The sequence below is a fragment of the Glandiceps talaboti genome, chromosome 20, assembly GCF_964340395.1.
Source record: "Glandiceps talaboti chromosome 20, keGlaTala1.1, whole genome shotgun sequence".
NCBI lineage: Eukaryota > Metazoa > Hemichordata > Enteropneusta > Spengelidae > Glandiceps > Glandiceps talaboti.
In genome coordinates this window covers 15,189,376-15,205,458 of record NC_135568.1, presented here as the reverse complement: position 1 = coordinate 15,205,458, position 16,083 = coordinate 15,189,376, and the positions used below count along the sequence as shown (strand labels likewise).

Here is a 16,083-nt window from a genome sequence, read left to right as displayed (position 1 = left end):
GAAGAAAACTGAAATATGCCTCCTATACCAAACCGGAGAATGCAAGTTCCCAAGATGCAAACGACTTCACAAGTGCAAGAAATGTGGTACAGACTCCCCTCTCATCACCTGTCAGAATTGCATGTCACTTCAACGCCAAGGCGTGGCAACAGGTCCTCAATAAACATCCAAACAAACAATATGCAAAGAAAATTCTGAATTGGATCCGGGAAGGGGTGCCTATCGGATATAAAGGTCAAAGGCCGGTTCTATCAAATTCTTGTCACACCGGATGACTGGGAGTTACCTGTCTGTTCATGGGATCATAATATTGATGGTGAACAAAAGAAATGTTACTTCTATAGTAAAGTTCTGCCATTTGGATTAAGGAGCAGCCCAGCCATATTTACTGAGTTTGCAGACAGACTCCAGTTTGCCATGGAATCTAAGTATCATGTTAACCCTGTAGACCACTATCTTGATGATTATTTCACAGCAGGACACCCTAATACTGACCAATGTAATACAAACCTCCAAGGAATGCTACTTGCCTGTCATGAACTTGGATTTCCAGTCAATCCAAACAAAGTCACATCACCATCCACGATCATGGAATTTCTTGGTATTACACTAGATACTGAAAATATGGAAGCACGTGTATCACAGGACCGTATTAATGAGATTACTGAGGAATTGCACACTTGGACCCAAAAAACAAAGGCATCAAAACGCGAAATTCTCTCTCTTATAGGAAAGTTATCATTCATTACATGTGTTTGCCGCCCAGGCAGGACTTTCTTAAGGAGACTGATAGACACTTCAAAGAAACTTAAACATCTGCATCACAAAATCAGACTGACGAAAGCCTTTAAGCTTGACTTGCAATGGTGGCTTGATTACCTTCCAACATGGAATGGAGTTAGTATGTTTTATGATAGTTACTGGACAAATAACGTAGACTTACACCTATATACAGACGCCTCGGACATTGGCTATGGCTGTGTATATGGAAAACAGACATTGAACGGAAAGTTCACCGATGAGATACCTGGTTATACACCAAAGACCCATTCAATTAATTGGAGGGAACTGTATGCTATTGTTCGTGCAGCAGACACCTGGGGTTCAAATTTCGCTGGATATAAAATTCTATTCCATTGTGATAATTCCTCAGTGGTTGCAATGATTCGCTCTGGCTCATCTCGCAATGAGAAGTGTGCTTCTCTACTCAGAAAGCTTTTCTACATTTGTGCAAGAGATAGTTTCCTGATGAATGCTGTTCACATTCCAGGATACAAAAACACTGATGCATTATCTAGATACATGTAAATAATAAACAATAATCTACTTTCTTCACAGGACATGGCACTTTGAATGATCACTGGTGGCTACGGGCTTGTAATCTAGTGGGTACTTATGGTGTGGCGCCCTCAACGCCGATCATTGTTTAACTGTTACTACTACTGCGCATGTACAACCTGCTTTCACGCTGTTCGATCGCATATGCAGTGTGTTTCAAAACCCTCCCACCCAACCCTATTATGAAGATAAACCCACATGTCATGCTATTACATTACATCATTTCTATGTTGTTTCCAATGTTTTTTTTTTAGACTTCTTACTTATAGGGCAGCTTTTGTTTGGTGATATGTGAATGATACTTTTAACTCATTAAACCAGTTGCCCATTGTGCCCACTCATTTGGTGTGTGTGTCTCTCGTTAATGTGTGGTTACTCACTAAATAGTGGATTAATTTACACAACACAAATTCACATTTCAAAGCTAAATTACATTCATTGATTTTACCCAAGTAAAGGAAAATTTATCACCCATTAAACTAATGAGATGGACTACATATTGTTTGGAGATTTTATTATCCTGACATATGACATTAAATTTAAATTCATTTCATTAGGATGTCGACCCAAAAACATGTCAGTTCAGGACATTCATGTTTGATTGATTGATTTGAAAGTAATAAGTACTCAGGGGTCACGAGTATACAGTTCATTTCAAGTTACATGTCAGTGGCTCTGTATGATACAACCACACAGACACCATATGAAATTGCACATGCTACACTTTGAGATAGGAAGATTGGAAAATGAAATGAATATAATAACCCAATCTAATTAAAATCCGATGTAGATGTCGGCTAATCGTTCATTGCTATTTTACCGTCGTTATTTTGCCTGAATTAACCTTTTTGGTACATGTTTACATTTTTTTATCCTGATCGCCTCCTCAAATTTTAATCAGATTGATAATACATACCTCAAAAAATTGGCGCCTGTGTACCTGCGTCTACTGGTAGTACGTATATTAAATGGTTTATTGTATTTACACAAAATGTTGTAAGAAATTGCGATTTCGCTTATCAATGGTAGGATAAAAAACTAAACTCTTATAGTTAGGCCTCAGACCCCCCCCCCTCACCCCTTCTTACTCAATTTGCCAAAATTGACAACTGCTTCCAACCGCACAATCAATCTCAAATCAGTATGTAGTGCATAAAATATAGTTCTTTTATCGATACCTTACTCGGTTCGGTCCGTTCACATATTGGTGGAATTTCTCAGACGTAAATTTAACCATTTCCGAAGCGTTTCGAGCCAAAACATTAACTAGACATATTTAGCTTGGCTTTCAAGCCGACAAAATCAATCTATTTCCAATCAATATGAACATCACATTTTCGTAATCAACAAGAATTACAATCATGATAGAGGACATGTACTTCCTTTACTATGCTGTAAAGCATTTTTAGATCAGTCAAGGTCGTACTTCTTTCAAATTGCTGAATACCCAGCACACTCTACACAGAGCAAAGATGAAACCTTTACTTTCAAGTATGGAAAGGTAAAACGTTTACAGGTAATTTACACTTAACAATATATCAAGTGTAGCTGTTTAAAATAAAATGAAAACAGCATTTAAATTGTTATTTTAAAAACTGGAAAACATTTTTAAAAATATTTTGGTACTATTACTAACGATTTAATAATAATGGATGCTGTGAGCTGACGCTGCACTCATATATGCATACAGATAAGGCCGAGGGATTGTCAAATATGCAATATGTAGTTTGTCTTACCTTCAGTAGGCACCACAAATACCAGTGGTCCAAACAATTGAAGTATCAAAACAATCAACCCATTCATTGCTGTAGAGATTTAACTCTCTGTAGCAAAATTGCGAATCTTCTCTGTTTGTCCGTAGATATACAGGGAAATGCAATATTTTACATATGTCTCCAATAATGTTCTTCGAGAAACTGAATTATATGTTTTCTCTATTACTCTGTTAAAAACTGTCAATAATTAATTAAACATATTGCACCACGGGTAATTATTTCTCCCCTGATATCGAGCATGACGGCAGAGTTGATTATAATTGTATTGGGATTAGTTTCAGAATTATATTATTGAAAACACGTTGACTGATCACCATGACAACATCATACGTCTGTTTCCTCAAAGTTCACAAAAATTACGAAGGTAATATAAATGTATTTCCATTTTCACACTACAATAAATACCATAATATACACAATCTCAACAACTGTCGGCTATCAGAATCGGTTTTTACAATGAAGTGAGGTTCAGTCCAATTACAAAATGGCGACACCTAGTACTGGCGCATCTTGAGGAATGTAAATAGGTTTGTAAGTGAACAAGGCACAACTTCTACTGCTAAGATCTTTTATTTAATTCAAATAAAGATATTAACAGTAGATGTTGTATCTTGTTTACTTTCAAACCCTTTCAGAATGGTGGGGTGTTTTTCAAAGTTTTTTGGGGACTGGAAGTTAAATTGTACACTCAGATCCTTGCCGCATTTCATAAACTAACTAACAAACAAACAAACATAATTGCAAAGACAATAAATTATCAGTCTTCAAATGGAAATTCACCTGTGTTGTTAAACAAAGTACTGAACTGAACTGAACTGTTGTTGCAAACACATATTTGAAAGTTTACCTCAAACTTTTGACTGTACACTTAAGTCTTTGTCAACAGATTGACACACTATTCATGATCAGTACACATGTCCTGATTGACACGTTGACTGTAGCAAGTCTGAATATTACAATTTCGTATAGTTGCTAAGAAGTATCACGTGTGTACAACAAGGGAATGTAGAACATTTGATTATAATATGCAACAGATACTTATGAAAAGTGAAATAGAATTATGTATTTTAATTTCTTCGACGTATACTGACACAAAAAACTCAATTAGTAAAGTTAGTCAAATGTTTGTAATCATTGCCTAGTGGTCGTTCCATAAGTCGTTAAATATGCTGAACCTTGGAAATACACATGAAGTTGACTTTCACCCCTAAACAAACTAATACAAATTTGATTCAATTATATCATAGTTAATAAGCTATTTTAACAGACACAGTCACTATACGATATCGTACCCATGATTCATATGATTTCAGAAAAAATAAAGTCAGACACCAAACAACATTTCATATGTATGTACAGCTCATCTCAGGATAATATGACTGATAGTACACTCATATTTGAATACAAATATATCAAGTACGCCAGATAACAAACAGTAAATGCTAGAATTGAATATCAAGGCATATCAACGCCATACCAATATTTATGTTAATTCAACATAATATAGCTACTGTATAAAAACAATTCTTATTAAGCGAACTCTAATAACATTAAAATCTACAATCCTAACTGCATACCAGTATGTGAGCTAGTACACCTTTATTCAACATTGTATTTTAACTCAGTGAACTGGAACAATAGCTTCTAGAAACTAAGCAAACAATTATATCAACATTCCTGCACGTAAAAGCAATGATACACAACACACCGTCCAGAAATAATTCCTAACTTATGAAATAAGTATGTTTTCAAACGAAAATCCAAACAATGTCACATATTAATGAAACCGTGCAGCAATGTCACCACTTACGGTTAAAATAGTATACTATAGCCATGGGGAGAAAAGTGAACTGTTCACAACGAATCATATTTCTGTGTCCACCACAGGCTTTTAACATTAGTGTACGTTGTGAAATTCTACTTTCTTCATCCTTTTTGTTTTGTTTATTTTATAATTAGTTCAAGTGTCTCTTTTGTCATCTTTGTGTTCCGTTATAAAGTTGAAGTCAACATTTCCCATGACGGTGATGAGTTCGATCATGTGTCACACATGTTAATGTCAATCCTTCACTGTCGATATCGTATTTTAAACGTTTACATTTTCAGTCCATGTTTAGTGTTGTGGTATTTTTTCAGATTTTTCGTCATTTTTCCGTTCGTCGGCTTACTGTTGAAAAGTCAACTCACAGTGGTGTAATTTCTCCGACGTACCTTTAACAATTCCCGAAGCGTTTCGAGCCATAACATTAACTAGACATATTGACAATGTAGCTTTGCTTTCAAGCCTTCAACATCGCCCCTTTTCCAGGCAATATGAACATTACATTTTCGTAATCAACAAGAATTACAATCATGATAAGGACACGTACTTCCTTTACTATGCTGTAAAGCATTTTTAGATCAGTCAAGGTCGTACTTCTTTCAAATTGCTGAATACCCAGCACACTCTACACAGAGCAAAGATGAAACCTTTACTTTTAAGTATGGAAAGTAAAACGTTTACAGGTAATTTATACTAACAGTATATCAAGTGTAGCTGTTTGAAATAAAATAAAAACAGCATTTAAATTGTTCTTCAAAAATCTGAAACAAAACCTTGAGATTTTGGCTACTGTTACTAACGCTATTAATAATGGATGTTGTGAGCTGACGCTGCACTCATATATGCATGCAGGTAAGGGTGGGTGTGGGGGCGTCAAACATGCAATATGTAGTTGTCTTACCTTCAGTAGGCACAACAAATACCAGTGGTCCAAACAATTGAAGTATCAAAACAATTAACCCAATCATTGCTGTAGAGATTTAACTCCCTGTAGCAAAATTGCGAATCTTCTCTGTTTGTCCGTAGATACACAGGGAAATGCAATATTTTTTACATATTACGTCTCCAATGATGTTCTTCTATCAACTGAATGATATGTTTAACCTATTACTGTGTAAAAAATATGAATAATTAATTAAAACATATTGCATATTGGAAATTATATTATACCAGTATATTGATGGTGGAAATCGAGGGATCTGATTGGTCTAGACATCGAACTAGCGCGTCTAAAACGAGTGATAATGCACTGCTGGTACGATAATGCACTGCTGGCACGCGTCCAAATTTTGTTCGTCTACGAGCGTTGAGTTGTAGTCCGCCGTGATACTGATAGTGAACTCTTCGAATTGTCAGAGGAGGATTTTCTCTCAATGAGACAATATTTTATGAGAAATTATTGAAGGAAATTTCGAAAGCAACCAAGTCATCGCGCATTTGTTCAAATCATCACCTACTACATGTACTAAGGTCAAGGCATGCACGAAATCGGTCCCAGCTAACCTCGGCGCGGCGCGGCTAGTTGGAGTAGAAACATTGGCCGGGAACGAGCGAAGCATGCTGTATTCAATAAACCACTTCAAGTTTATACCTTGAGTCAAACAGGTTGTTTATTCATCACTGTGCACTTTTAATGAGCCGATCTATGTACAGATTATCCCTAGAAACGATTCGCAGGTAAAATAAATCCAGTCGCTGCACGACGTTCACGTTGAGCCCAAGATCAGCTGTCTTGAAAGCAGCGTCATTGTTATGCAAATTAGCCACAGGGGCGCATATGAAACGAGAAAACGTTAGTTCTTATCTTGTTTCCGATATTTTCAATATACTGGTATAATATAATAGCGATAAACCACCCCCTGGGGAAGGTATACCACTCGGTTTTGACCAGTGAACTCAATATATGCACTCGCTATCGCTCGTGCATATATTTCGTTCACTGGTCAAAACCTCTTGGTATACCATCCCCAGGGGGTGGTTTATTGCTTAATTATCTCTCCCCTGGTACCAAGCATGACGGAAGAGTTGATTATAATTATCGTGATATTAGTTTCACAATTACCATTATTGAAAAAAAGTTGACTGATCACATGGCAACATCACACGTCTGTTTCCTCAAAGCGCTGTCAATAACCTGTGGAAACCTCTACTTGTTAAACAGTTTGTGTTGGGGTAATCCACACCTCCCCCCTACTAAAAATAAATAAAAATATAGTGGATGACATTCCACATTGAGATCAGTAAACATGTGTTTATAACACTCCATAATGTTCTGAGGAGGTGAGTGGGGGGGGGGGGGGGAGGGCGTCATGAAGTACAGTTTACAGTGCACAGAAAATTACGCGTTCACAAAAATTACGAAGGTAATACAAAAGTTAATGTATATCTTTTTTTCACAATAAAATGAATACCATAATTTACATAATCTCAACAACTGTCAGCTATCAGAATTGGTTTTTATTATGAAGCACGATTCAGTCCAACGACAAAATGATGACACCTAGTACAGGCGCATCTTGAGAAATGTAAATGGTTTTGTAAGTAAACAAGACACTACTTCTACTGCTATGATCTTTACTTAATTGAAATAAACATCTTAACAGTAGATGTCGTATCTTGTTCACTTTCAAACCCTTTCAGAATGGTGGTGTTTTTCGTTGTTGTTGTTTTGTTTTTTTTTGTTTTTTTTTTGGGGGGGGGGTTGGTGGTTAAATTGTACCCTCAGATCCTTCCTGGATTTATTAAACAAACCGACAAACGAACGATCGAACGAACAAACAAACAAACAAACAAACAAACAACATCACAATTTGCCTATTTACAAATTGTGATGTTGTTCTAAAAGTCTTGTGAAAACGATGAGGGCGCAGTACATGGTATCTGAAGAATTTCAAAATTTGTCCCTCTGGCCAAAATGTCGTCAAAATTACTTCGTCAACTGCTTTTGAATGATTCTCAACACTTGGATAAGTTGTATAAATGGTTTTTGTCCCTTCGAGTAGTTCATTTACATAAAGATGAGAATACTAACCTTGTATGGAAAAGTATCAACACAGTAACTAGAGAACTCAAACTGCGTGAATTCGAATGAAAACTACTTCACAGGATTTTACTATGTAAAAAGTATTTGCTTTATTGGAATAAGGTCGATTTTATTATATGTAAATTTCGCTCAAATGTCGATACTAAATCGTGATACCAAATAGTCTGCGGTGTGAGGGCGCTTTATTGAAAAAAAAGGTTCATAATATTATAACATTAGGATTCCTAAATTTAACACTGTCCTACGCATCGACAATAACAAACACCCTACATTTATTATTTATTGTTATGGCAACGAAGGTTCTTTTTTACCCATGTTGAGTTGCACGCTGCGAAGAATTGAAACCATACCCAAAGCCAGCAACCAGGGAAGCCTGATTTCGTGTACAAAATTGTGACATTGGTCAGTAAAATGTCTCAGCTTGCTACACCAAAATACCAGCAGCATTAACGACCACAAGTTTTTGTCAATTTCACACTAGTACCTTTTAGCAAAAACACTTCACTTGTACTCCAGATTGCCTGCTGTGCCTCCCTTGGGACAGTTTGGTGTCAAGCTGAGCCAAACAAAAATAATTCACAAAAAATAATTGTGGTCTGTATGACTATGTACAAATTAGTATCGCTGCATGGCCGAATTTATATTTGTGTCCAAATTTTAGCGCTTTTGTAAATTCTCTGTTCACCATCCATGTTACATGTCATCATGCCGAGAATAAATGAGGTCATTCAGGTATTGTTAGCTACCGTTCCTTTGGAGCATTACTCCAAAGATCTAATTCGGTGCACGGTGCGTGGTAAGTGTCACCATCCCAGCTGTCAATCATGGCTGTCGCAGTCCATCCCCTAGCTGGATGTGGCGCTAATACAATACTGCGCTTTTCTTGTTATCTTGAGACTGTATTCGGTGAAAGAAAAGCACCCGGGCTAGGCTGTCACCTTTCCCTTTGGGAGGTTTGTTTTTGTCTCATAATCAACAAATGTTTTGAATTTGTTATTCATTTCAAAGTCTGGGAAGGATAATGTGGTCACCCCCCCCCCATTACAAGTAATCTCAATGGGTTTAGCCTTCACCCGACTGTTCGCAATCACTCACTCAGGTCGCTATTTTGCACAAATGGACACAATTGTGTGACAAAGAAAGAAAGAAAAAAAGCCTAGAGACTTCAACAAGTCTACACCCTACCATCTTCTATGAAAGAACTGAAACTTTGACGAGCTCGAGTTTTCAACAATGCCTTTACTGTACTCATACTACACCGTCACACATACAAGGTATGTTACTGCAGCTGGGCACACCGTAGTGGTGACTACAATATCTAACACTATTAAAGAGTGGTACAGATTTGCAGAAATGGTTGCTATAAATAGAAACCCCTTACGTTGGAATGAAAATGACCACACTCAGTAACTAAAATGTTCAGTTCAAAAGTTAAAATTATCTAGGCAACCGCTAAGTAATCTGATTACCAGTTCAGACTTGATTATTTTTTACAGTCCACGATTACATTGATGTAGTACCACTTGCTTACCCCTCTTATGTCTCTTGTCATATAGCGCATAGCAGGATACTGTTAACTCACGCTGTTTGACACAGTCACGCATAAATTGATAAGAAACTGTATATTCTACACTTTAAGATAACAAGATTGAAATTCTTGCTACATTTAGTCTGAATGGAATAAATAGTTTAAACATACTGCAATTAGGAGCAGACATATGGATGGACAGACAGACATCAGTATTTTGATATACATGTATGTATAATTGAATATGATGTTTGCATGCTGGTATGTTAGCTCGTTCTATTTAGACAAAAAGTAACAAGACATACTGATATCTTAAAGTGTAGCATGTGCAGTTTCTTATAGGTTTCTGCATGGTTGTGTCAAACAGAACTCGTCGAGTAAACAGTAACCTGCAGCACCCTGTACTTCATTTTCTCTTATCCTTAAACGTACCATTCCATTATTGTTGCAGTCATTCCTTTGTCGGCAGTTGTTGTATTGTTCCGATATAATTGTCCTTGACTTGAAGTACAGTTTCACTGTGTTGTACTCCATGTTAACGTTTCACGCTGTCCTGGTTAAAATACTCTTTGTCCACCTTTGTTAAGGCTCACTGTTCCCCAATCACTCTCACCATCCCGGAATAATCATATTGACACTTGAGAGAACCACAGTAAATTCCTTTGAGATGTTGCTTTACTTTGCTGAAACAGTTTGAACAAGTGACCTGTATTGGCAAAGATTGTCACTTTTATTTCTGAAAGCTCCATGTTGGGACGAACAGCGAACGTATACAAATTAGGGATGAAAGCGAGACAGGGAGCGAGAGAGAGAATGTGAGCGAGAAAGCAAGAGAGAACGGGAGCAGGAGAGAGAGAGAGAGAGAGAGAGAGAGAGAGAGAGAGAGAGAGAGAGAGAGAGAGAGAGAGAGAGAGAGAGAGAGAGAGAGAGAGAGAGAGAGAGAGAGAGAGAGATGAAACTTTAGCCTGTGGAGGTATAATAGGAGTGAGGACTATACTTCATTCTTTTGTACAATATCCGTTGCTGACGCAAATACACGCCAAATCTCAGACTCTAATAGCAGGCTGGGTCAAAACAGATCTATACAATATTCTGTTTGCCGTCTAAGATTGCGAATACTACGCAAGTCACCATGAACTGACTATGATTAAAAGCACAATGTGTAGTCCAGTAATTATTTAACCATTATGGTTTGATACAATGCATCAGGACTCGTTTCTACTATATCAATATACTTAATCAACATGCTATTCGTTGAGCTTACACAGAACTTTCTTCTCAAACTTTTAGAAACTATATCATCTTTGTAAGTTTTAGTAACTCTACTCAAACATTACACACGTACACAGACAAAAAAATGAAAGGGAAAAAGAAACACTAACAAATTTAATACAATCTATCTAGATTCTCTATTACCTTATCATTATATTATATTTTCAATCGATCAAAGTACTATACATGAAATTTACGCATAAACTCAGACCACGCAATCTTAGACATAAAGTGGAATTTTCTCACCCTTGCTCTTTCAAAGACTTTTATTTATGTTTGTATGTTTGACTAACTTTACTACCCAAACTAGAAAGACTATACCGTTTTACATCTCACACAAAATGTTTTGTTACGAATGACATAAACAACATACAGCCAGGCACTGATACCGTGAACGCACTTGGAATGTTACATTTTATCTCACTGTGAACACAAATAAAGTTTTGTGTTTGAATCTCTCTGACAGTGATGTTGATTTGTGTTTACTGTGAGATAAAATGTATCATTTTAAGTGCTTGCTCGCTATCAGTGTCTATATTTTTTTTGTAATTTGTAACAAAACACCTTGTGTGAGACATACAACCCATCATGCCGTAATTGAAAATGTATTAATTAAGTAGTAATTCGTCAACACGGAATAGGGATAGAAGCGAAAAAAGAAATTGTGCGATGAGCAGAAATGTATTTTATGTAAAGTAAATCACAAAAGGAAAGAGAGAGAGCGCGCGCGCGAGAGAGAGAGAGAGAGAGAGAACTAAGCAAACAGGCAATGGTAGATAGATAGATAGATAGATAGATAGATAGATAGATAGATAGATAGATAGATAGATATAGACGGATAGATAGATCGACAGACAGACATATCGATATATAGATAGATAGATAGATAGATAGATAGATAGATAGATAGATAGATAGATAGATAGATAGATAGATAGATAAATAAATGAACAATGAAAACTAGAATATACACTTTATATTGTCTTTTTACTTGGACTGATTTCTTTCCCATATTTTTAGGCGATCTAGAGTATATGCATACTTTGGTCTATGTATGATATATGACCGCAAGACGTAATTGTATAGTTTGTTATATTATGTAACTCTAAAGTGAAAGACCCCTGAAAATAAGTGAACATAACATTATACAAGACACATCAAACCCTATATACCTTGTCTGTCTCAAACGAATACAACAGCACAACATAGGATACACTTCTAAGGCAAAGCCACAAATTAAAAAAAAAACCAGCAAAATTAAACAAGCAAAAAAAGTAGCGACACTTCCAAAAATACCACTTTATAATATCAGAAATTGAGGACACTTTTGACAATTTCAATATATTTACTTGACATAGATGTGTCACTTATGACAATAAAGAGAATGAACCACCGAGTGACGACACGCCTGGTCTTCAAACGTCGTGTATATCGTTATTTGTACAAGTTACAGTACATGGTCAGTTTGACCTCTGTAACCTTCCACATCAACAATATCAGTGTGTTTCCAATGAAAGAATCCGATGGTGACAGTTGCTAGGGGGAATCCTGTCAACTGCTATTTAAACCTAGCCCCTTTCATCTGACCGTCTATATGCATTGACAGCGCCGCAAGCGAAGATTTGGAAGAGGATAATCGATCGAATCGGATTATTAACGAAAAGTTTACGTCGGAACTCAAAAAACAGCTTCCAAAATGTTTGGGCGATATCTTGTCATCACTTGGTTATGTTGGTACAATGCAGACTTGTCTTTTTCTGCAGAGTTAACGTGCGATGTAACCCTAGATGGTTCGTTCGAGGGGGAAATCACATACTACGACTACGCCGACGATGCAGCGAAAGGTAGCGGTGCCTGTATGATCAACACCGAGGGAGATCAGATGGTCGGAGCGATGAATTCACCAGATCTTGATGATCGAGAGGTAAGCATGAAATCGCAATGATAAACCTTATCACGACTATCCTTAAACTGCTGTCACAGTAGTTGAACTAAAATACTCGACAAGATTATCAATTAAATTGCGTCCGTGCTGACAATGCGGAAAAAAGAACGAATTTTTTTCATATACAAATGTAACAGTGTCAAGTTATGATTCGGTATAAGTATACATTTTACTGTTTTTGTCTCTGATTTTTTCATGAAATAAGTTTGTCCCTGATGGATCATATACAAAAGTCTTGAAATTGCAGTGGCGTATGACGAATGAACGATGAAGAATATAAACACTTGGTATGCGAGATATAAGCTAAAGTAACTGTGGGGGAAATATTTCGTCAATTTCTGTAAACGTCACTAAAGTCACTAACTCAAGGTTACAGCCACCTAGCAAGAGAAAGAGTATCTCATTTACTAAATGAACTTACAACTGTAATGCAATATACTTCCCCTATATGTCGTGTACCCTGCGGGACAAAATAGTCTGAGTGACAGACATGTGAATATATCTCAGTTCAAACAAGCTCGGGTCATTCTCCACAGAGCATAGAGTAAAATTGAAAAAAACACACAGTTAATATCCTTGGGCGAGATTTGAACAACGATTGTGCCTCAGCCAACCCAACTGTATAATAGGTAGGATAGCGGTTGCTCTGTGAATGCTTTGATCCTATACTCTTATAAAGGATATATTGGATTGCATTCTCCCTAGGGAGTTTCAGAAGTCAAAGCGCTATTGCGACGTAACGTTATAGATCCATGCTGGGGGGACACTTGTTAAGTGAGCGCCGGGAGCTCCCAGGAGAGCAGGCGCATTATAAATACACCACCGTTATTGTTATCAAACTTACTCTACCTGCAACTGGGACATTTTTTCATCATATAGCCAAAAATATATTAACTAAAAATTATCCAAGTGCTTAAAAAAAGACATTGTATCTGTTGTAGTGGTGAATTTTATCTATGGGGATGTAGTCGCAAGTTTAAATCTTGAGCGAATGCTCGATTTTAGATCTGTCACTATCGTCAAAACTGTACTAGGTGTAACTGGTGTATCATTTTACAATTGTTATATACCAATAATTAGACATTGTACATGTTAATTAGTAGTCGATATTAGCCATAAGTAGTACAGAAACAGATTCAAATAATGATTGCCATTGAGGGCGCTAATTTTTGGTGCGGGGCCCAAAATTTGATTTAATTTGATTGCTCGTGTATACAGCTACAACAATACGATTACCCACAGGTGATACAATATTGTTCACACTGTGTGTACGATTATTAGGAGTAAGTTATTGTACCTAAGCAAAAGATTTTCAAAAAAAACCCGTCCCAGTTGCAGCTAGTAGCACAGCTTTATAAGTTCATATTATTTAGGAAATTCCGTGGTAAAAGTTGATTGTTTGAAGTTTTAGGCGTCTGGATGTGATTATTCATTCCCTCTTTGTTCCATGTGCAGTGTATGTTTTCTCTGGATACAAGTTTTCTGGGCTGCTTACGACCACATGTCTATTCTTCCCTAAGTCTACTACAGTACACACTTATAAGAATAGACAGAAACGGTACATTCAATTCGTCCTAATCAGCTCAGCTTAAGCTTACTCGTGCCAAATATTGATATTTGACAATTCAAAATTGTCATTTCTACTGTTTCCACCGAGATGGATTTTAAAACAGGGAGAGTAATAAATTAAGTAGTGCAACTTCTGCGGGAGAGCTAGAGATGTTGGTACTAGAGTTGCGCATTTTTGAAAAGTGACTTGTGGCTAGCTAGCTTGCATTGTTGGTATTTAATGATTGCATACAGCCCTTTATGGTGAAATGAGTCTATGTAACATAGCTGGTGGTGATAATGCATCTATAGACTATATATAAGCCTTTGATCACGACTATATATGTACTCCGAGCTGACGACAATACGGTCAACCAAAATGTGGTCAAAGGGAAACTGACCGACTTACTACTATTCATTAGAGCTGAATGTTACAAACGTTCGTACAGAAATAGTGGACTTTGTAATTTTTATTCAGGAGAGTTCCGTGAGAGCACAGGCAAGTCTTACATGTCTGTGGACTGAGAACGCGTGATAAATGAATGTAGGCATGTCACTCAATATGAGTTTCATCAAGTGTGTTTGAAGAAAAGCCCAATCGATTTGGTCAAGGTGATGTAAGGACTGGGCGTACAGCGCGTCGCAGGTAACTGTTCACTCACTCTGTTTTATTACAACATTGAGTGAACTAATAAGAAACTGCACATGCTACACTTTAAGATTGCAAGATCCAATTTCTTGCTACATTACATTTAGTCTGAATGAATTAACCTCTTAAAACACGCTGCAAGTAGACGCAGACATGCGGGCACCAATTTCTTTAAGCAAAATGTAGACAACATGTAGCAAGAATCTGAATTCATGTAATCTTGCTATCTTGATGTGTTAGTATTGTGCAGTTTCTTATCGGTTTATGACCTGGTTGTGTCAAAGACAAGCAATGGACCGTAACCCGCACTGCACTGTAGGTGAGCGTGGAACCAGCTAAGCAATATATCGCCCCAATGACAGTGAGATTAGTATCATCGGATTAAATCATTGAAATAAGTCGGACAGTTACAGTGTCCTTTGGGATTCGTGATATTTTGTGTGTTCAATTCGAACCTCACGGTACCACCACCCAGTCGAGACGTAATCTATATGGACAGCTATCATCACAGTCCACATAATTCATAATACATGACTTACACAGGTTATAAACCCATGGCCATGTAGAAGAAAGGCAACTGTAGCTGTAAAAACAGTTACAAACTATACACCCCGGCCTCCCCAAGACGATCTAGTCCATCCACGAGATTTGTACTAAAGACTGTGATCATAGACAATGGTGGGACTGTCTATGGTATGATGCATGCAGTGTCACAGTTTCTACCTTCCACGAGGCCTTTTACCACATTCCTTACCAGAACATACCATCACACCATGCCACGACTGCTACAGTACCTTGTTGCCAAATAGCTTGCAATTGCCAATACATAGGCGTAATCAATCTATCATGAACTTTCTGCTAGAACTATACCGCTTACGCTGCTGTTTTTTGAAATATTTTGCTAAAATATTTGTCATATTGAACTTGAAAACTGATTAACCTTCAGGATTTGACATGATATTTAGACAGACAGACAGACAGACAGACAGACAGACAGACAGACAGACAGACAGAAAGACAAACAAACAAATAGTGAACAATACTGACACGAAAAGATAGCTAAATAAATAAATAATTTGAAGTGCAAAAACCAATCACCCATTAACGAAAAGCGTCTAAAAGTGTCGTACTTAATTATAATGTTTCTCATGACCCGACAGACA

General features: G+C 37.0%; 1 protein-coding gene across 1 annotated transcript; it reads left to right on the top strand.

Moving 5' to 3' along the window:
- Window positions 1–417: 417 nt before the first annotated feature.
- On the top strand, window positions 418–1,308 carry LOC144450599 (uncharacterized). The gene has a single exon (XM_078141243.1). It carries the CDS (start codon window positions 418–420, stop codon window positions 1,306–1,308), a length of 891 nt encoding a protein of 296 aa, XP_077997369.1.
- Window positions 1,309–16,083: the final 14,775 nt, after the last annotated feature.